This window comes from Camelus bactrianus, chromosome 17, assembly GCF_048773025.1.
Source record: "Camelus bactrianus isolate YW-2024 breed Bactrian camel chromosome 17, ASM4877302v1, whole genome shotgun sequence".
Taxonomy (NCBI): domain Eukaryota; kingdom Metazoa; phylum Chordata; class Mammalia; order Artiodactyla; family Camelidae; genus Camelus; species Camelus bactrianus.
In genome coordinates, this window is record NC_133555.1 from 4,895,036 (window position 1) to 4,917,202 (window position 22,167).

The 22,167-nt window shown below is 54.5% G+C and overlaps 2 protein-coding genes across 6 annotated transcripts in view; one reads left to right on the forward strand and one right to left on the reverse strand.

The window, feature by feature from the left end:
- The window catches only part of VGLL4 (vestigial like family member 4), a 142,484-nt gene extending 127,499 nt beyond the window's left edge, over positions 1 to 14,985 (forward strand). For all 4 annotated transcript variants that reach the window (XM_074344343.1, XM_074344341.1, XM_074344340.1 and 1 more), the window contains 3 exons: positions 7,297 to 7,519; positions 11,896 to 12,016; positions 12,280 to 14,985. In XM_074344343.1, the coding sequence (XP_074200444.1) occupies positions 7,297 to 7,519; positions 11,896 to 12,016; positions 12,280 to 12,551 (616 nt within the window). In that variant the 3' untranslated portion in view covers positions 12,552 to 14,985. The remainder of the gene's footprint in view (positions 1 to 7,296; positions 7,520 to 11,895; positions 12,017 to 12,279) is intronic.
- The window catches only part of ATG7 (autophagy related 7), a 308,165-nt gene continuing 290,452 nt past the window's right edge, over positions 4,455 to 22,167 (reverse strand). Inside the window, exon 21 of one of the 2 annotated variants that reach the window (XM_074344329.1) lies at positions 4,455 to 5,208. In XM_074344329.1, the coding sequence (XP_074200430.1) occupies positions 5,182 to 5,208 (27 nt within the window). In that variant the 3' untranslated portion in view covers positions 4,455 to 5,181. Of the gene's footprint in view, positions 5,209 to 16,007; positions 16,291 to 22,167 lie in introns of those variants that run through there. The other variant, XM_074344328.1, reaches the window with a different exon arrangement.

The window sequence follows — 22,167 nt, forward strand, 5'->3', positions numbered from 1 at the left end:
AGTGCCCGTCGGCGCAGCAGTGGATGAATAAACTGGTGGGCTCCTGGGAAGGAAGAACATGAATAAAGCCGACCTCTAGGCCAGGACCACAGGAGGTAGACAAGTGTGGTTGTAAAGCAGGACGTACAGTGATGGAAACGTGAAACGTGAAACGTGCCATGAGGGGTTCACAGACGTGTTCCCACGCGGTAAAAGGACAGAGGCCCGGATGGGAAGAATGCCCAGACACAGGCCCGCGGGGCGTCCAGGAGGAAGGAGGGGGAGGCTTGGGGGTGTGAAGGCGGGGCTTCGGTGGTGTCTGCGGTGTTCTGCAGCTTGGACCACGTGCCGGTATTTCCTTAAAGAGGGAAAGATCTGAAGCAGATACGATAGGTTTCATCTGTCAGTTCTGGGTGGTGGGTACCGAGGTCTTCATAGTTTTCTGTGCATCTCTTGAGAAGAAGAAAAGGTGAAAAGGAGAGGCTTTGGAGCCAGTCAAATATAAACTGTAACCCTTGTACTGTGCTAGTTTACAATCTTAAGACACGTTACTTAGCCTCTCTGAACCTCAGTTTACTCATCTGTGCAATGGGGATGATGCTTGTTTTGCCGAGTTGTGCTGGGTTTCATCAGGTGATGAGGCAGCAGTCGGTCAGTGATCATTTAGGATAAAGATAGTTACGGTGAACAGTTTTCGGAGGGACTCCCCAACTTGGTAGGCCTTTTTTTTTTTTAAACTATTGTAGTCAAGTCAGTTTACAATGTGTCCATTTCTGGTGTACAGCCTAATGTTTCAGTCATACAAATACACATGAATATTCATTTTCACATTCTTGATTCCCCAACTTGTGTGGCCCTCTCTCTGGGGCAGTGTTTCCTGCAATGCGTGTGCCTCTCCCTCGTACCGCAGGTTACCAGTGTCACGTGACAGAGCCGGGGAGAAGTCTCTTAGTTCCAGGTGGTGGACTTTTGACATCTGAACTAGCAGAACAGGGGGCCCTACCTTTGTGAGAGTTAACAGGGAAAAGGTTCCGTGGGTGGACAGCTGGGCACTGACATAATCAGTCATCCATGCTCAGGTTGGGTTCCCTGGAACCTTGGATGTTGGGGGGGGCTTGGCTTTTTTCTTGATCATTAAGTGATGTAAAGCGGTGACAGCCGTCATATGCAACACAATACTCCCCCTGGTCAAAGGCAGAGGCCTCTCTGCCCCGTTTCACTGCCGAGCAGGACGTGCTTGGCATTGCAACAGAGACCCCAGGTCATTCTGTGTCTTGGGGATGCTCTGAATGCCAGTATTTCTCAACTTCTTCCTGACTGACAAACAGCTCACCATTTTGTACCCAGGAGGGCGTCTCTGCCTCACCTCCTGCCTCCTCCCTATGCCAACGCCTTCCCTCCACCCCGCACTGCCCCGCCCTGCTAGGGCTCCTGCCCCCTCCACTTCCCATCTAAAGTTGGTACTGAGGAGTGACGACAATTGGCCAGGATGTCTTGGGGACACACCCAAGCGCCCTCCTGCTTGGTTGGGAACAGTGAATTGTCCTGCTCACAAGCAGAAAGAAGGGGGTGATGTGTGAAGTCTGGGTGGCCCGGGGGACATTTAAAAGGTGGGGAGAGGAAAAAAGATGGAGAAGATAGTTACAGGCAGAAACCATTTCACCACTCTCTGAGCCTGATGTTTAAATAAATGCTCCCTAAATTCTGCTTTTAAAAAAAAGTCTTTCCTGTTGAATTTCCTCTGAAATTTCCTTCCCTTTCATTCACCACAGATCCTGTTAGCGGGACTCACACATAATACATGTGCTTCAATCATTCGCTGAGTCAGTGGATGGTTGCTAAAACATCGGCGCTGTGCTCAGTCCTGGGCCCTGTGCCGGGGAGACGTGTCCCGCTGTGGGGGGCTGGCGTGCCCCTGGGAACAGGCCTGTGACGCCGGCTGATACCCGCTAACTGGGGGGTGCCAGGGGCTGGTCCGCTCCTGCAGCCCTGCAGTTTGAGGGGTCATGGAAGGCCTCCTGGAAGCTGGGGACAGAGTGGGAGGTGACAGGGGCCTGGGGTGAGGATGGCTGAGTGGCTGGCATGGCTGGTCATGTCCTGCCTCCTTCTCTCAGGCTGAGTTTGCTTTCCCCGCCTCTGTCCTCTTTCCCGTGAACCTGGGACGGTGCCGCCTACCTGACCTGCAACTCAGCTAGTAGTGCTGGTGGGGAGTCACTTTTTGTTTTTAATTTTTAAAATTATTTTTTTAAATTGTGATACATACAGCGTTCCATTTTAGCCATTAAAAAAAATTGAAGTGTAGTTAATTTACAGTTTTGTGTCAGTTTTAGGTGTACAGCATAGTGATTCTGTTTTATATATATTCTTTTTTAGGTTCTTTTCCCTTAGAGGTTACTACAAGATGTTGAATATACTTCCCTGTGCTACACAATGGTCCTTGGTGTTTATCTGTGTTCTATGTAATAGTATGTATCTTTATCCCCAGCTCCTAATTTATCCCCCACCACCTTCCCCTTTGGTAACCATAAGTGTGTGTTCTATGTCTGTGAGTCTGTTTCTGTTTTGTAAATAAGTTCATTTGTGTCATTTTTTTTTTGTAGATTCCAAATGTAAGTGATGTATTATACGGTATTTTTCTTTTTCTGACTTCGCTTAGAATGATGGTCTCCAGGTCCATCCATGTTGCTGCAAATGGCATTTACTTCATTCTTTCTTATGACTGAGTAGTGTTCCATTGTATAAATAGACCAAATTTCTTTATCCAGTCATTTGTCAATGGACATTTAGGTTGCTTCCACATCTTGGTTGTTGTAAATAGTGTTGCTGTCAACATTGGAGTGCACCAATCTCTTTGAATTAGAGTTTTTGTCTTCCCTGGATATGAGCCCAGGAGTGGGACTGCTGGATCATATGGCAACTCTTATTTTTAGTTTTTTAAGGAACCTCCATACTGTTCTTTATTTTAGCCGTTTTTCAGTGCACAGTTCAGTCGCAGTAGATCTGTTCTCTGAGAAAGCTTTTTAAAATTAAAGGTGTTTTCCCAGCTTTATTGTTATTCGCGTTGGACTGTGAAGCTCTGTTACCATCCTGTAGGTCCCCAGATAGCGGAGGCTTCTGTCAGGGATGGAGAGGAGAGGGAGGGAGAGTGAGCAGGGACAGGGCGCTGCTCCTGGCTCCTTCCTGCTTTGCACCTCTGTCTACACCTCCTCCTGTGCACAGCGGGCGCTGCCTCAGACCTTCAGTCCACTCCTGCCAGGGGTGCGCTGCATCCCACGCGGCCACACTGTCACCTCAGGGATGTTGGTGTGTTACAGGAGCTTGGGCCCGGGGCGGGGGATAGCCGGGCAGAACTGGGCCTTGTCTCACTGTCCTGGGCTGAGGGACCTGCCCAGACTGTGCCCAGTTGCCCACAGCCTGGGGACCCCGGGGGCCCCGGAACATTTCCTTGGAAGCACTGACTACAGTGTCTTAAACCCACAGCCCCTCGCTGTCCTAAGAACTCGGGCTGGTTTAGTTAACAGGTGACGGTAGGTCCAAGAATGTCGAACAAGACCTTCCTGAGGGTTTTCTTCAACTCTGAGCCCTGTGAGCTGGAAGGCGGGACAGCTCGTTCCTGTGAGTGCAGGTGGATGAAGTGCACCCTTCCCGCCGTATGGATGCTGTCCCGGCTTCACTGCCTGGAATCGAGTTTACTTCCCCTGACATCGGGGACCTTGCTGGCTTTTCACCTCAGGAGGTGTTGGATGGCAGCATGTGGCATCACTTCCCGGGACACCTTTTCCTGGAGGAAAGCACCGCTGTTTTACCTTGGAGCTCCTTGCCATGTCCTCTCCTGAAATGGGCAGTGGGCCTGCCCGCCCCAGGATGATGGTGGGGCCTGAGCCGTGTGCCATTGGTGGATCCTCGGTGTCCGGCCACCTGTGCACCCTCCGGGCTCTAACACGGCTGCAGAGCAAACTTCGTCTTCAACGAGGACGGAGGTGACTTGGGTCTTGCAGGCAGGAAGCGTGTGGTTTGGGTCCGTGAGCACAGGATGCCCTGGGGTGTGACTCAGCAAGGGGGATGGAAAACAGTGTCTGTCTTCAAGGTCCAGGAACCAGGAAGATGAGCTGGAAATGTGAGTCATGTATAATTTTACTAAAATTAACCGGCGAGTTCTTCAGACGTTTTCTGTGTGTCTCAGTGTCTTTTCTGGTCCACGGTGCCCCCTGCGTCAGGCCTGCAGTGGCCCATTTTCCTGTTCGCTTCCTTGGAGCCTGTTCCCCACCCCGTCGGGGGCGACTCTGGATCGTTCGTGCCCCTCCTGGAGCATCCCCCCCCAACCCTAGTCCTCAGGCTCAGCGGGGCCAGCACGCGGGGCTGCACTTGGGACACTGTAGTGCCACGCAGCGCCAGGCATGCGGACTGGCCACGCGCTGGATGAGCTTCAGGCCGCTCCTTCCCGCCCGCCCCCCCACCCCGCACATCCTCCCTCTCGGGGCGCTGCAGTCTCACTCGGGAGCCTTTGTGTCCCCGTGCGGTCATGAACCCCTGAGAAGGGCCGTATCTTCCTCTCTGTAACCGGCACAGAACAGGGGCTCAGTTCACATGGGTTGAATACTGCGGAGTCTGTGCTGGACAGAGGCGTGTTCTGACCGGAAGCTCAGGCCTCCGCCCCTGGGCTGGCACCATTCATGAAGTGGCCTGCAGAAGCCACGTATTTTCCTGAGGGGGGAGATTGTGTCAGGGAAGCAATTTACATAGCTTGGCAACGTTAAGTTTTATTTTCTTTAAATTTAGGAGAAAACCTGATACTGAAGACAAGCATGTGATGATGTGGTCTTTTTCACTCACTGAGAACTTGAATGTCTAGTACTAAATACCCATTTAGGTCACAGCCAGTTGATCTTGGGTTCGACAGGCCTGAGGTCTGTCAAGCAGAACATCCTCGCTTCTGGGATGTTCTGCAGAGATGTTGGCGTTTGTGATCATAGCTGCGGAGGCATTCGCCTTGATAGCCTCTAATGTCTTCTGAGTCATCCCAGGAAGATGAAATTATGGCCGGGCTGGTTTCAGAATAAGGCTTTTTTCCTTTTCTTTTCCTTCTTTTGGTATCGGAATTCTTAGAAAATTACCGGGATCCATGTGGCGTGGATGGGACACTTCATCCAGGCTCCTCAGCCAGAACATACTCCTCCGTGATTGTCTTCTTGGGCCGGAAACTTACTCTCTAACTGCTTCTAAGTCATTCTGTAGAGTGGACCAGAGAATAAAGGGGGGAGACACCATAAATTCAGTGCTGTGCCTATACAGCTAAGTGCCCTGTAGCTGATGAACTAAACTCGAAGTTGATTTGGTCCCCCTGACGCTCACTGACCTGCCCTGTGCCAGCACGACTCTTATTTGTGTACCGTTCAGTCCCCATTTGAGACCCTCGAGGTGGCTCTTAGGACCACACGGTAGCAGAGATGGCATGGCTGAAGCAAACTGGTCCCCAGGGGCTGGCGAGGCTGCCGCACCTCAAGCCTTTGCCCGAGCCCCGGTGCCACGCGGATGGGGCACACACTCCAGCTGAAGGGTGGCTACTTGGCCCCCAGCTCTCCACGGTCCTGCCCATCCCTGGTCCTCCTTCCTTCATCGTCACCAGCCCGCTGGACGGTGCTTGAGGAAGGATGAGCAGGGGTCTTGCTGAGCCCCTGGGAGCTGGGGGCGCAGGTATTGGTATGAGGGAGTCTTTGCTGAAGGTCTGCATGGGGCACTTTGGGGTCGCGAGCTGCAGCCGCAGTTGGCGGTGGGTGTGGGTGGCACAGGTGTGTACAGTCACAGAGGCGCAAAGCAGCCATCTTACTCGGGGACGGGCAGGCGGACCGCGGCATGAGGAGCGGAGGCAGGGCCGCAGTGGGACGGGCCTCGGAGGCCACTGAGGATGGCGCTGAGCTGCTGAGAATGATAACCGAGGGCTTGATGTGGTCTCGCCTGCTTTATGAACAGATTGTGCTGAAATGAATGCAAGTAGGACAGGAAATCTGATTGAGATTGGTAGACCGTCTCAGTGTCCATACTGGAAGGTGGTTTTACAAGATGTCACCCCGGGGGAGACTGGGCGCAGGCGCGCGGGACCCGTCTGTGTTGTTTCTTACAGCTGTGTGTGAGTCTGCGGCGTAGAAAGCACACACACACGTTAATTATACTGTGTCGTGTTCAGCTGCTGGAGCGGCAGGCACGCTGCTTCCTCCTCTGGTTTCTTAGCCCGTGAGCCCAGCTTCTCTGCTGGGAAATGGGATGCCCACTTGTGCACTCTGAGAATAACGTACATTTCTTAGAGGAAAGTCACAGAAGTCACTAGCTACTACATTTTGAGTTAAAATTCTTGCTCAGTTCTTATGAAATAAAGATTGCCCTGGCAGCAGAGAATGTGGTGGATTTAAGGGGCCAAGACCTGCGGCACAGAGAACCCCTGGCGTGAAGGGGGAGGGCGCGGGGCCTGGGCCCCCGCCGCTGGGCCACCGCTCCCACGCTGTCATTCTCTGAGAGGTGGGACGGGCGATGCTGCCTGTACATGAAGTCAGTTAGACAGTGGGCAGGGCCAGTGTTACCATCTCGCCCAGGTCCCACATGGCGCCGGCCACCTGAGTGCCGGGGGATGGATTTAGGCAGAGCCCTCCCGTGGGTGTGTGTGGATGGCGGGGCCACATCCCGTCCCTCCGCTGTCCGGACCACCCTGAGTGCTCCACCGTGAGCCAGGGCCATGGTTTTTGGGCTGCTGGCCTTGGCCAGTGACGAGACTGCTGAGTCCCCTCTCCTGGGGAGGGAGTGGTTATGGTGCCCTCTTTTCGATGCTGCTGGGAAGACTGAGTGAGCTAAGGCCAGTGGACCTGGCACACAGGAGGCATCTGGTTGCTTTGGCATCATGACCACCTTCATCCTTCTGAACAGCAGACCCCTGTCCTGCGGAGCTCCCTTGAGCACGCAGGTGGGCTCTCTGGGCTCCAAGCGCGTGGAGTTTGTGGGAGATGTGCTCAGATAGCCTGCCAAGCAGAGGGGCGTCTTGGTCCGGATGCCCGATGCCGCTGGCCCCAGACTCTGGGAAGGTGCTGCTCCAGCACTGAGGGGCTCTGGAGTCACATTGATCTGGGTCAGCATCCTGGCTCCTCCACTGCCCACAAGCTGTTGGACCCGAGCCTCAGAAGATGGGGGTGATGATGGGGTCGTATTTACCCACAGTGAGGTGAGGAGTGAACTAAATCATCAGTGCGAGTGCCGGGCATGTGGTCGCTCTCCCCTTCGCCACCTAGAGGCTGGGGGACGTTCCCATCTGAGCACCTTCCTCTGTTTCAGGAACAAGACGACCAACGGCGACTGCCGGAAAGACCCCCGGGAGCGGAGCCGCAGCCCCATCGAGCGAGCCGTGGCCCCGACCATGAGCCTGCACGGCGGCCACCTGTACTCGTCCGTCCCCAGCCTCAGCCTGGAGCAGCCCCTCGCACTGACCAAGAACAGCCTGGACGCCAGCAGGCCGGCCGGCCTCTCGCCCACCCTGACCCCCGTGGAGCGGCAGCAGGTACGCTTGTGGCCGGGGACTGAGGGCTGGAAGTGCCGGGCAGAGGCGAGGAGGGTGGTGAGAGGTGGGGGGCACCCCATCCTCAGCCTTGGGTTTGCATGTGGAACGGAGGGATCCTCTTACCCCAGGCTGCCTTGTGTCTTTATTCCGACCTGGGAGTGCCTGGGCCTCGTGCTTCAGGACTTAATGTCTCTGGAGCGTAGATTCTTTTGCACGAGGCAGGGTTGGTCTGGATAGTGGGTGTTTTCAGCCATCTTCCTGGCAGCTCTGTTTCTATTATGATCAGTGCAATATCCTGACCGGAGTCCTTGTGACCCGTCACAAGGCCACCCAGATGGAGCTGACTGTCAGGTTGCTTTGCTTTGGGCTGGAGTCCTGTAAAGCCACTGGTCACAGTGGCTATTGGCTGATACAGGTCAGAAACCTGTGCCTGGCAGACAAGGATTTTTTAAAGGAAAATAAGGAAATTAAGTTATTACTTAATGAACACAGATTACTTGGTAGAAAAAAAAAGACCTCGGGGGCTCCTGGGGGACCAGCTAACAGAAGGAGGCATTAGTGCTGAGGTTGGGAAATTGCCAAATGAACGCACGGCTTTCCCGGAACCTCTGGGGCCGCGACCTGACAGGCCCTCCATCAGTGTTCCCCTGAGACTGCTGGACGGGGGGGCAGCAAGCGAGCAGGTGCTGGTGCAGCAGAAGCCACGTCCCACTGCCCCCTCGTCCACTGCCTGCGCCTGTTTCTGACCCAGGCTGGGATCTGGGCTTGTGGGAGGCCCTGGGCCTTGGGCGAGGGTGTGCTGGTGCCTGTGGCCCCCAGTAAGGCTGATGCGCAGCTGCACCTCCAACTGGGAGCCCAGCTTCACGACCCCATTTGTTTCACTCGTTCGTTTAACAAAACTGCGTGGACACCTGCTTTGTGTAGGGAATGTGTTAGAAGTTGGTCAAGCAAGATGAGTCTGGAGGAGTCAGACTATAAAATAACTCAAATATTAATGTATCATTTAATACACTTATTCTGATGAGAACCAAGGACCGAGGGGGCGACATCACCACCATCCACTTAGTGAACGTTTACTAGCAATGCCTGTGCCCCGGCACCGGGAAGCCTGGAGGTGCAGAGACAGGTGAGCTGCAGCTTGGAGAGAGCGCACGGTCTGGTCCCGGAGATGCAGGTGTGAGATGACTGCACTGTTGGGTGGCAGAGGGCAGAGCAGAGGTGGTTTAAACATGAATTTATTTCTAGGATCCAGGGAGTTCAGCCCTTGGCTGTGGCCACTGCTGGGCTGATGTGCTCTGGGAGGAGGTGGGGGTGGAATTCCGGGGGGGAACTTAGCCCCTGCCCATGGCGACCCGCAGGGAGAGGTGCCAGGAGCCTCCAGGGGTCTCTGCCCGAGCAGGGTGGGCCCTCGGTGGGCCCTGCTCTCCCTTCAGCTTCTCTGAAACTTTGATGTTTCCTTGGATCTTGGGTTTCTGTCACTTTGCGAGGCTTCTGAGGATCTTCTGGATGGTCTGGTCATGGCTGATTTTTGGAAAGTGTAGCTCTGGACCGAGTTGCCCAGCTCTTCCAGCCAGGGCCTCCCACCCGACCCTCAGATGCGCCTGGCTGCCTGCTGTGGCAGCCACCCCCGGCATCGGACGTCTGCGGCTGAGCGGCTCTCCTAGGAGCGGGCGCCTCGACTTCCCACCTGTGTTCTCATGGGCTTCCTGGCCGGACAGAGGGAACAAAGCCGGTGGCCCTGGAACAAGCCAGTAGCGCTCCTGGGACACCCTGCTTCCCCGAGGCGGCCGTGCTGAGCTCAGCTTCCACTAGGCTCCCAGCCCGCCCTCCCCAGCTGGCTGCTGGTCCGCGTGTCCCATTCACATAGCGACCGTTCACCAAGCTCCTCCGGGTCTGCCTGGGGGCCTGGACCGTCCGCTAGAACCTGAGCTTCCGCCCACCCGGGGTCCGAGCCCTGCCAGGAGCGGCACAGCCCAGCCCTCCAGCCCGTTTCGGGAGCTCTGTGTCACCTGCCAGCCCCCTGCTGTCTGTGTGGCTGTGAGGGGAGCCCTGGAGCCCTGAAGCCCTGAGCCGGGGAAGGATGGTGGGGAGCGGCCGGTGGGGGAGAGCGGGGGATGGGACTCAGCCTTCTGGGAACTGGGACAGGAAAGCTCCCAGAGAAGCATGTCTGGGGAGTTTGCGGGAAGTGTCACCTCATTTCAGGGTTTTTGTGGTGGCAGCTCTGAGGGTAGAGCTGTTCTTAAGAAAGGTAGAGATACCAAGAGGGTGGCCTCGGGGGCAGCAGCATATGAGGAGAGACAGGATGAGATTAAACAGTTAAAGCCCGAGGGACGGTGAACCTCAGGATTGTCCCCAGATGGGAGCTCCTTCCTTCCCCAGGGCCTCGGCTCCACGTGCAGCCACGTGCGGTGGGGTGAGGGGTGAACAGCGTGTGCCAACAAATTCTCAACCTCCAGCAGGTTACTTGTGTGGCCTTCACCTTCCCTGTCCTGAAAGTAAGGGTGTGAGGCCTGTTCCCTGTGGGGCATGTGGCGCTGAAGCCAGGCTGGCACTCAGCCAGCGTCGGGTCCCCAGAGAACTGAGCCGAGCCCGCAGCCTGGGCTGTGGGGAGGAGAGGATGCCCCAGGCACTTCCACTCTGCCCGCCCGGGGTGTTCGCCTCAGGTCAGGAGTGCCTAGGGGTGATCTAGTGCCCGGGCAGCTGCTGGAGTCTTCGCCAGGTCCCATGCTGCCCTGTGGTCCTGCCCTGCAGGTCCCCCACTAGGAGGCGCCACATTCTCTCCTGGAGGGGCCTTTCCTGCCTTTCGCAGCGCTGCCAGAAGGCTGGACGTCGACCGTATGCCTTGGTCTAAGCATCTCAAATCCTTTCTATGCAACCTGCATTTCTCCCCCATCCACAGCCCCTCCCCCAAAACATGTCCCTACTCTCCGACTCTGGTTGCAAGGAACAGAAGCCAGCCTGAGCTGGTTTAAGCACAAAAGGAAGGAAGTTATATTGGGAGGACCCCAGGGCGTCTCCCAGAGCCAGGTCTTGGGTACAGCCAGGCTCAGGAAGGAAGGGTGGGCCCTTGCCCTGGGGAGCTGGACAGGAGGACCCTCCTTCCTCCGCTGGCTTTGTGCCTGTCCCAGTCTCTGCATCTCGACCCACGCGGCCAGCCTGGCTTGGCCATCTCACAGCTCCTGAGATCAGCCTGAATCTCCTCCTGAGTTGGCCACAGTAGCTGACCCGCAGCCTGAGTCAGATTTTCAGCCTGGCCCAGGACAGGGTCACTGATAGCCGGGGCCGCATCTCATGGATGGAGGAACCTGGTGCACACACTCCTCCGTCCCGTCTCACTGGGAAGTGCCTTTCCTGGCTGGAACCTGAGGGAGCTCAGTTGGTTCCCAGGTGTTTTCTGGCCAGTGGACTGCACCCGGGTCTGGGAATTTGGACACCCCCAGCCCTTGCTCTGAAGTGCGCGTGGTCCAGTGGAGGAAACTGGAGGCACCTGGAAGGACAGTCTACCTGATGAACGTGTTGGGGGTAGTGACGTCATAAAAGGCTTCACAGAGACAGTCTTTGAACAGGGTGTTAAAGGCCGAGTGGAGTCTGCCAGGCAGACAGCGAGGTGGTCTGGGGGAAGGAGCGAGAGCGTGGTGGGCAGGTGGACTGGTTGAGGGTGACGTGTGTAATTCAGGCACTTGGACAGATTTCTGCATTTCCGTCTCCATCGTGACGTGCGTGGTCGTAACAGAAACAGACTCGAGCTGGCTTGGCTTAAGCAAAGGTGGAGAGTATGTTGCAAGAGCCTGGGATGGCTCAGTGAAGCCCTGGGGTACACTCTGAGAAGGGCAGGGACCAGGAGCCCTGGGGACCATAATGGTAGGAGCAGTGGTCCCTTCTGTAACCCTCTGCCATCTACATGGCTGCCCTCCTGACTCCCAGGGATGGTCTCATTTCAGGTCCCAGCAGCCGAGCCTCTTCCCGTCACTGATTCAAACAGCCATGACCAAGGGTCACTGCTCAGAGAAAAGACCGCTTGGGAGTGGGCTGAGCGCACACCCTTGAGGGTGTCCACTGTGGATTCGGGTAGTTGAGCAGTTTGACCCCTACTCTGAAGTAGGATGTGGCAGGCGGGCTTGACTTGATCAGCCTCTGGTCGGAAGGGCTCCAGGACAGGCTTCAGCAGAGCATTGGGGGTGCCAGGGGGCCCTGCGTGGGATCTGATGCCGAGATGGCCAGTGGCACTTGGTTTTCTGGGTTGGGGGGCACCGAGGGGGCTGTCCCTCCTCCAGCTCGGCAAGAATATGACTGGAGTCACCAGTTGGGGTGAAGCAGCAGCCGCTCCTTGTCTGCCCCGTCAAGCCTGAGCTGATGCCAGCCCCTCCTCTCCCCAGAACCGGCCCTCGGTGATCACATGCGCCTCTGCCAGTGCCCGCAACTGCAACCTGTCCCACTGCCCCATCGCGCACAGCGGCTGCGTGGCCGGCCCGGCCAGCTACCGGAGGGCCCCAAGCTGTAAGTCATTCACGGGGTCCTGGCCTGCCAAGGGCATCAGAGCTCCTTCTGTGTCCCCTGGGTTGTCGGAACAGCTAGTGTCTGCTTGGCTGGGGTTGATGGGGCAGCAGCATGTTAGCCCTGACCTCCAGGCTCTCGCTCGGGTCGGGGCGCAGTAGGGTCTGCCGCTACTTACTGCCACACAGTCTGTGCCCAGCCGGTCTGGGTGGAGGCAGGCCTGTGTCCCCAGGTCCCAGCCCTGACCGCGGTCCCGCTCCCCACAGCCGCAGCCACCTGCGACCCCGTGGTGGAGGAGCACTTCCGCAGGAGCCTGGGCAAGAACTACAAGGAGCCCGAGCCGGCGCCCAACTCGGTGTCCATCACAGGCTCCGTGGACGACCACTTTGCCAAAGCCCTGGGCGACACGTGGCTTCAGATCAAGGCGGCCAAGGACGGCGCATCAAGCAGCCCCGAGTCGGCCTCCCGCCGGGGCCAGCCCGCCAGCCCCTCGGCCCACATGGTCAGCCACAGCCACTCCCCCTCCGTGGTCTCCTGAAGGGAGCGCCGCCCGCCGACACGACGTCCATCTGCATGGTTTGCCTGCGCTTCGAACAGTCAGTGCTTAAAAAAATGGAAAAACAACAAAAAAATTGGGGGTGGGGGGTGGGGGGAAGGGAGGGATGGTTTCTTCGCAAAAACCATGTCGTGGGGATTTCTGTTGTGTTTTGTACTTGCCGGGTCGGGTGTCCGTACACGGGCCCTGGACCGTGACCGCAGGACTGCGCGCAGCCTCTGTCCGACGCAGCACCTGACCTCCTGCCTCAGTTACCAAAGAGACCTCTGACGCAGGGCTGCTGCGCCGACAGGGGCCCGGGCCTCCGGTGACCCCGACGCCCTGTGCTTTTCCATTTGCTTCTTGAGACCCGGTGCGCGGCTCAGCGTCCAGCCCGCGTGTGTGCGCTCGTGTGTGTGCGTCTACTTGAAGAGAACGGAGCTGTCGTGTCTGATTTGCACTATGGGAGGACAGAAGTTGCCTGCCTGGCAACTCTGTGAGATGCTAGCACTCTGAGAGCAAACTGCTGAAAAACAAAGGGTTTAAGGATGACATTTCTGACCGTTTGTGTGTGTGTTTGCTTTTGTTGAACTTAGGACCGCTCTGGAAGGGGAAGTCTCACGCAGGTTGTAGGCCTTTCTCTGTCTAGGTTTCAGGTGCTTGCAACTGGACTGCAGACTGCCAGCCACGGGCATTTTACCTTCTCTGAACACTGCAGCTTGTCAGACGAGAGTGGAGGCTGGCGGTTCCGCAGCGCTTTAAACGTGATGCGTGTTTTAATGGATAAAAATAGCTGGTTTCTATTAATTGTATAGTCAGTAAACAAAAACCTTAATCCTTACTAGCTTCCTTTCAGAGTTAGTTTACTTTCATCAGTTACAGCCCTAGGCATACTCACTGCTGGTACAGTTGTGCTCAAAGATGTGTATTTGATACTCACGTTCCTCCCAAGCAGCGCGGGGCCGCTCGGCCCCGGCCGGCCCTGGAGACGGGCAGGTGAGCGGCTGATCAGCCTCAGTGTCGGATGCTGGAGTTTCAGCTGCAGGCCGACACCATTTATTTTTTTGCATCCCTGTCTGCTTACTCGCTCCCAGGGGAGCTGGGGTTTGTGTCTCCCACCTACCCTCGATGCAGAAACTACTCCCTTTAACCTCTTGGCTGAACAGCAGATTCCTGACAATCTGTGATACGGTATTTTGTATGCTTCCTCATACGCTGGGGCCAAGGCAGTATACATTCCTCTGACTTTATACAGTTATTACTGCGTTTATTACACGTTTGCTCTAGAAATAGCTACTAACTAGAAGTTAGGTGAAGAAGAAAGCATGACAGACCCAGCTGTGGATGCTCAACAGCTGCTCCTCTTGCTGGTAAACGTTTCCGTGCCCCCGCCTGTCCCCTGCGCTCCCTGCCAGCCCCGCCCACCCGCGGGCTTGAGCCCTCACCTGGCCAGGTGATGCAGGCACGACCCCCTCTCCCAGGGGAGCCCTCGAGGCTGGCTTTCAGTGTGAGGAAAATACAGGTGAGCTGGTTAATTCTGAAAGCTGGCACTGGGTGAAGAGGTGGGAGGACTGGCTCCTGTGGCCACAGGGTGGCTGCAGGTCTTCGGAAAGGCGGGAGACGAGCCCTCCTCTGCCTCCCCCCACGTCTCCCCCCCCTTAACTGGGCTTCCAGGCTTTTGCATTCAGGCCCCTATATTTTCTGTAGGAAAAAAATCGTTGAAAACACTTTTTTTATATAGGTAACTTTAAGACCATCATTACGCTGTGCGTAAAGAATGTACAGAGAAATTTGTAGGTATTTTTTGAAGAACAATTAATTTGTTAATGATATGTAGCTATTTAATTTTTCCCTTTCCTATTGTAATCATTCATATTTTTTTTTGTTTGGAAAAAAAAGTTGATCTTTTTTTTTTTGGTCGTAGAAGTGTCTGTAAAAGTGCAGGAACACAGTTATTCTATGAGATCACTGCATCTGCCTTAATAGCCACTAGTTTGTTATTGCTACAGGCTACTGAGAGTCGCCACAGGAAAACAACCCGCTGCGGGCGGCTCTGTGCAGAACGGCCCCTCCGGGCCCACCGTCCGCCACTGAGGCCGTCGCTTTGGGAAGGGACGGTGGCGCGGAGGGCCAGGCCCCGGTGCGCTGACCTATCTGGGATAGGCAGCCCCCTGGAGGGGGCCTGGGGCGGATGGTGGCCGGGAAGGGACACTCCCTGGCCTCAGTGGGGGAAGGGGGGCTCAGTGAGGTTCTTCACAGAGCCGCGCCGTACGCAGTGCGTTTTGACCATTCTCTCCGTGTTTGTAAATCTGTAATATACCATTCTCTGTGGCCTGTTTTTCCTGGAAGAAGAAGAAAAAAAAAGGTTTGGCAGGCCATCTTTTTTTTGTACTTAAAAGTAGCCTTAAGAACAATAATAAAGTGCTCTTAAACCACAGACTGTATGTGAGATCCTTGGGTCCTGGGGTGGCGGAGCCAGGCTGGGCGGGCCGGGCTCAGCAGCCCTGCGCCTGTGTGCAGTGGCGCCCGATTTAAGCCCCACACAGGCTGGAAAACTGTAATTTTAACTCCACGAGAAGCATCATTTAAAACCTAACCTACAGAAAACCTACTCTTGTACAAGTCAGCCTCAATTTTGACTTTGGTTCCAGGCGCAAGAGAAAACATGGACACCACAGAAATGAAATACAAGTGTGGAAAGGGCGCCTCCCTCTCCTGGGTTTTTTGTGCAAGTTCTGTGGGTGTCACAGACGTGCATGCCTGGGACGAGGGGACGACCAGCCTGAGGGGCCCACGGCAGAGCCATCTGACCCCTCTCACCGCCCCTGACGGACACCTGACCGCAGCCCGGGGCAGACACCTATGGACTCCACCCCACGTGAAGTCGGGGCTGCCAAGCCACCAACGGGGGGGCCCTGGGATGGGAGCAGCAGCTCCCCTACGGGGGTCAGGCCCTGGTGTGAGGCCTGAGGCCTCCTCTGGGCCTTGGGTGTCCACAGAAGCAGGAGGGGCTCCACCCAGGCAGCTTTGAGGATCTGGCCTTAAGACCTGTCCCTGGGCCCTTCCACCACCCCAGATCAGCCAGAAACTTCATTCCTCCCTGAGCAGTGCCCGCAGCTGAGGACAGGCTGGGGGGTGGAGGAGCCCAAGGCCAGCACAGAGGCCCCAGGGGCAGCTCAGCTCTCCTGCCGCCTCCTCCAGCAACCAAGCTGACGACCACTGATAAGGACCCCGGCGCTCACAGGGCCCGGGGTCCCCTGTGGGGTTTGCTGTGTTGCCCCCACAATGGCTGCCGGAAGGAGCTGGTTTCTCACTTTTCATCTGGTCTGTGTGGGGCGGGCTTCTCCCTGGCCTGCCACCCCATGGGGGTCAAGGCCAGAAGGCGCCTGAGACCTTGATGACCAGACACTTGTGACAACAGGAAAAAAGAACGGCTCGTGGAGGGAACCAAGTCCCATATCAATGGCAAAGCCAAAGCCAAGGTTATTATTTAGCTCAGAGCTGGTGAGATGGTGAGTTGTAAGAAATGGGGAACACCAGGAGCTCCCAGGCAGCGGAGGGGGGCCTGGGCCTCGGGGTGTGGAGCGGAGGGGACCGACGGTTGGAGAGGCGCGGGGCCCAAATCACCGGTCCTGGGGCGGCCGTCCTGCGCCGGCGACGCCGAGCCCCTGCGCGGGCAGCCGGGGAGGGGTGGGCCTCGCGAGGCCTGTCAGACCGTCTCATCGTCGCTCATGTCCCAGATCTGCGTGGAGAAGGGGAGACGTTCAGTGTGGCCTGCGGAGCTCAGCTCCCACCGCAGAGCCAGGCTGTGCTCCCCCGTCACTCGGGGCCGACACCGCGTTTCTTGTCTGAGGAAACCAAGTCTCAGAGACGTGGAGTCACAAGGCCTCACTGGTGAGTGAGCCAGCCGGGGGCCGAGCGGGGACTTGGAAGGGCGGGTGGACGTCGCCTCACCTCCAGGGTGCCGCGGCCGGCCCCGCCCCAGTTGCGGTGGCGCTGACCTCGCCGCCCCGCAGAGTGAGCCCTTGCACCACCAGCCCCATGGGGGCCGAGGCCAGGCTGGGGGAAACCTCCAGATCCCGCGTCTGTCCCCCAGTGCGTGTCCTTGGGGAGTCGACTTCTGGGTCTGACCTGGGGGGGTGAACACGCCCCCACAGCATCGCTGTGAAGTGGAGGCGGCCCTGCCCAGCGGGCCACCAGCGGCATGCGCCCCCCGGGAGAAAGCCCAATGCCAGCGCAGAGGCCCCCCCGGGGCTCCTTGCACCCTGGGCGTCCAGGGGGCTGGTCCTTGAACTTACGCCTAAAGACTTTCAAAAATTCCTAGAATTGGTTGCAAAAGGCCACCTCAACACTAGCAGAGCCGAGGGAAGGAACACTATGTTTACACGAGGCTGGCCCGGGGAGACGGGGAGGCCTGGCCAAGGTAAATATCGACAGCAGCTTGGCTTTCAAAGTCAGAGAGACAGAAGGAAATTTCCTCTCTCCTGAGGACTAGCCACCTGGGGCCGCTGTGCCTCTCACCCACACCCCAATTCCTACATACCCCCTACTGGCCAGGCACACTGGATGAGACCACAGAGCAAAGGTCCAGATGCCCGCGGGAACAGAGACGGTGTGGACGGCGGGTCTGGGGCCCAGCAGCCCAAGTGTGGCCAGGCGGGCCCTGCGCTCCTCTGCGCTGGCCCCCCACCCAGCTCATCCTGGGCCTGGCTTGAGACAGACCCCTGGGCCTGCCCCCTCGGGTGGGATTCGCTGTGCAGGGCGGGGGGGAGGGGCTGCCTTTCCAACCGAGGCTGCACCTGATGCACTTGCAGCTCTGCTGGTCGGAGCCAGAGGGCCGCCAGAGGGCTCGCTGGCGCAGTTCATTTATTCTCTCACACTCATCAATAAGCACTTTCACGGAGCCCTCCCTTTGCCACGTGCGGTGTGGACGCTCCCTCCTTCACGCCTCACGGCAGCCTGTGCGGTGCAGCTGGAAACCAGCTCCAAGAGGCGAGTCAGCGAGCCTGGGATCACACAGCAGGAAGGGGTTTCATGAATAAGAAGGCTGCCTGGGCTGCCGCAGACCTCCAGAAACTTCCGCCTCAACAAATACTGTATCATCTCACTTAACATGCAGAATCTAAAAAAGCCAATCCGTAGAACCGGAGAGGAGGTGGGTGGAAGCCAGGAGCTGGAGGGGGTGGAGAGATGGCCCAAGGGTACAGGCTTTCCGTCGTAAGAAGGAGCAGTTGTGAGGAGCTAGTGTGCAGTACAGTGACTAGAGTTCACAGTACGGTATCCTTGAAATTTGCTGAGAGTAGATCCTGTGTTCTCACCACACACACACACACACACACCACACACACATGAAAGGCACACGAGGTGATGGATGTGTTAATTAACTTGATTGTGGTCATCATTTCACAATGTGTATGTATATTAACTCACCACATTGTATACCTTTTTTAAAAAATCACATGTACAACCTAAATATATACAGTTTGTATCTGTCAGCCATTCCTTAATAAAGTTGAAGGGAAGAAAAAGAACTTAAGTCTCGTCTTATAGACTGTGGACTCCCAGGAGCTGAGGTTGGCCTGCTCCCTGCTGGGCCCTCAGCCCCCTGCACGGCACCTGGCAGAGAGGGGGCCTAGGGATGTTTTCTTTACGAATGAAGGTTGTAAGGAATTGGCAAATATTTTTAAAATGTTAATACTCAGTGCTGGCAAGCGTATGCTGAAACACTTCCAAGGGGAGTATAAATTGGTACCATGTTTTTTAAAAGAGGAGATTTGGCAATACTTAACACAAAGCTTTGAAAATGTTCATACCCTAAGGAAGACAGAAATGATCTTTTTACAGATGACACACAAGTACACCTAGAAGACCCAAGAAAATAAATGCTGAGTTGAATACAATGAAAAGTATCGAGACAGTAAGGTACGAAAGTAACACTAAATTATAGCCCTCCTGTGTACAAGCACTCTCCAGTTAGAAAACATGAGACAGAACCTGTTCTAAGAGCAAAAGATAAATTACTGGGGAATCAAACTAACATGAAACGTACATCTTTATGAACCAAACCCTTCACGCCAGTCCTCACGAGAATCACACAACAAGTACACTGGGGTGAGTGGGGAAGCAGCCTGTGCTTCTGCACAGGACAATTCAGTGTCAGTAAAGATGCCAGCTGTTCCCAAGTAAATATATAAATTTAACACAATTTCAATTTTTTTTTAAAAAAGTATCTTTCCTAGAGCTAGACAAGCTGGTTTTAAAGTTTATGTGGAAAGAGAAATAAGCGAGAACACCTAAGAGAACTTTTGAGTATGTGAAGAAAGCAGTGAGGAGGTCCCCCCGCGACGCGTTTAAACATGTCAAAGTCTGACTCCAAGGGTCGTGCCAGTGCCTGCACAGACAGACGGGCCAGTGGAGCCAAAGGAGTCCAGAAATGGGACAGAACAGAACGTCCAAATACATATGGAAATTTAGTGTTTTAATAATACAGGTCTCGGGAACGTGATCTCAGATCATTAGAAAAATATGGGCTTTTTAAAACAAATGATTTGGGGACAACTGGAGAGTCATTTGCAAAAAAGTAAAATTGATTCCATGCCTCACTGTGTATCAGAATCAACTCCAAATGGAGCAGAGGTTTAAATGTGAAAAATGAAACCATTCAAATAGTAGATGCAAACACGGGTGAGTTTCTTTATGGGAGTAGAGAGCCTATGACCCCAAATCTATAAACAATAAAAAACAGATACACTGGATTATGTAAGAACACACATGAGCAATTTTTCATGGAAAAAAACCAGTATGAGCAAAGCTGGAAAGACTGATGGCACACAGGGGAAGAGAGAAGAACACACCCTCAAGGGCTCACCCCCCAACAAAGAGCTCTTAAAAATAAAAAAGACCAATAAACTGATTAAAAAACACCACCACCGGCCAAAGACATGGTCAGTTGGCAGAAAAAGCTAAGCAAATAGCCCTTCTACCTAAGAAAAGGTGTTCAGCCTTACTCAGAATAAGACAAACGCTAAAATTTCTTAGGACCCAAGATTCAAAATGGTCTCTGAAAGACACCGCTGTGAAAATGCAGAGGCAAACCACAGACTAGGAGAAAACACATGCGCAGGAGGAGGACCCGTCCAGAATAAACCGAGAAGTCTTCCAGCTCAAGAGTAATGAGACAAATAACCTGATCTAAAAAAAAAAAAAAAAAAAAAAAAAGCAAAAGATTTGAACAGACACTCCACAAAGGAGGAGATACAGCGCTAGTAAGAACCTGAAATTTGCAGCAACACGGGTGGAGCGAGACTGCACTAAATGAAGTCGGAGAAAGACAAGTACCATATGATATCATTACATGTGGAATCTAAAAAAACGATGCAAATGAACTTATTTACAAAACAGAAACAGACCCACAGACATAGAAAACAAACTTACGGTTACCAAGAGGGCAAGGGGGTGGGGGAGGGATAAATTAGGAGCTTGGGATTGACAGATAACACACTAGCACATAAAACCGATAAACAATGAGGTCCTCCTGTACAGCACAGGGAACTATACTCAGTACCTTGTAATAACCTATAATGGAAAAGAATCCGAAAAAGAATATATATTATGTAAATCACCTTGCTGTACACCTGAAACGCTGTACATCAACTAAGCTTCAATTAAATAAAAATAAAAAAGAACCTGAAAAGATGCTCAGTATTCTTAGTCTTCAGGGAAATGCAAATCCAAGCCACAAAGAGACAGCGCACCCCACCTTCTAGAACGGCCAGAATGAAAAAGGCTGGAGACACCAGGCAGGCGGAGCCCGCCCGCAGCTGCTGGCGGGCACGTCGCCGGCGCCGCCACCGTGCCAGGACGGCTGCTGACTTGCGGTCCACGTGCGCTGTACCCGCGCACCCCAAAGGGACACGGTCACGGGTCTGCGGAAGGCTGCAAGGATGTTCGTGGCAGCTTTATTCATAACTGGCACACACTAGTCTCAGCCTCAATGTCCACCAACAGGCAGAGAGAAACAGTGACATCCGTGCAGTGGGCCGCACTCGCCGTCAAAGGAACCGACCACGGAGGCACCCGGCACCGTGGGTGCGTCTCGGCCCCGCCGGGCGGAGCCGGAGTCTCTCACGGAGGGCTGTGCGCTGCAAACATCCATGAACGTGAAGTCTAGAAGGGGCTTAGTCTGTGGTGTCAAAAGGTAGATCATTTGTCACACTCACCAAAACACACACTTTAAATGGGTGTGTTTTACTGTATGTAAACTGTACCTTAAAGATAATTTTTAAAAAAAGGCTACACAGAACATTTTCTCACCTCTCGGACTGGCAACCCCCCGGAGCCTGACAACACAGGTGCTGAGGGGAAGCGGCACCCTCCTGTGCCACCGGCGGGGCAGCAGTGCTAAGACCCCCGGGAGAAAGCTTGGAAACACCAGGCAGAACTCAACCCAGGAGGCCCATTCTTTTTAAATTTTGCAAAAATAAACAGGAATGATAAGGCAGAAACGAGTGTGAATGGCCACCTGTGGGGGTGGCTCGAGAAGAGGCTGCTCGCACTACAGCTTTTCACGTTAGAATCGAGTAAATGTCCTACATGTTTAGAAAAAGAAAAAGAAAAAGAAAAAGAAAAAGAAAAGCACAGCAACAAAGCAAAAGGGGGGGCTTTTCAAAATTAAAGTTTGGGGCTTCATCAAAATTTAAAAACTCCTGTGCAAAGGCCACTATTAAGAAAGTGAAACGACAGCTCGGAGAAAGAGAAGACATTTGCAGCGTATCTGTCGAGACCCTTGTATCCAGACCATTGACAGCTCAGTAACAAAAGGAGAAGAAACAGGTTTTAAAATGGGTAAGGGGGTGACTTGATGCTTCTCTAAAAAAAAGACAGATAAATGGCTGAAAAGCACATGAAAAGATATTTGATCATCATTAAGCATCAGGAAAATTCAAATCAAAACCAGCAGGAGATGACACTTTGCACCCATTAGGATGGCTTCAATCAAAAAGACAGTAACAAGTGTGGGTGAAGATTTGGAGAAACTGGAACCTTTATGCGTTGCTCCTGGAAAGGTACAGTGGCACAGCCCAAGGTGGAGGAGAGTCTGGCAGATCACCGAAAAGTTCAACACAGAGTCGCCAGATGGCCCAGAAATTCCCCTCCTGGGTGTATGCCCGAGAAAAGTGAAAACCCACGTCCCCATAAAAACCCGCACATGCGTGTTCGCAGCGCTATTCGTAATAGTCAAAGCGGAAACAACCCGATGTCCACCAAGTGGTGAACGGAGAATGTGGTCTAGTCCCTGCAGTGGAATATTACTTGGCCAAACACCTGCCTGCACTCAGCTTGAGGACCCTGGTGTGACTGTCTCCTTTTACAAAGCAGGCCACTCAAGTGCAGAGGAAATTATGTAACCTGTCAAGGAGACCAAGCTAGTAAGGGCGAGAGCAGAGGCTTTTTCCACTTTATCTACCACTTCCTTACTGTTGAGCATAATTCCTTCTAAAAAACAATGAAGGGCAGAAGCCTGCTTCCTGGACCGACACTCTGTTAGGCTGGCGCATAGTGAGCGGCCCCAGGGCCAGCGGCACACGTGGGAACACAGGTGACCAGAGCACTAAATGGC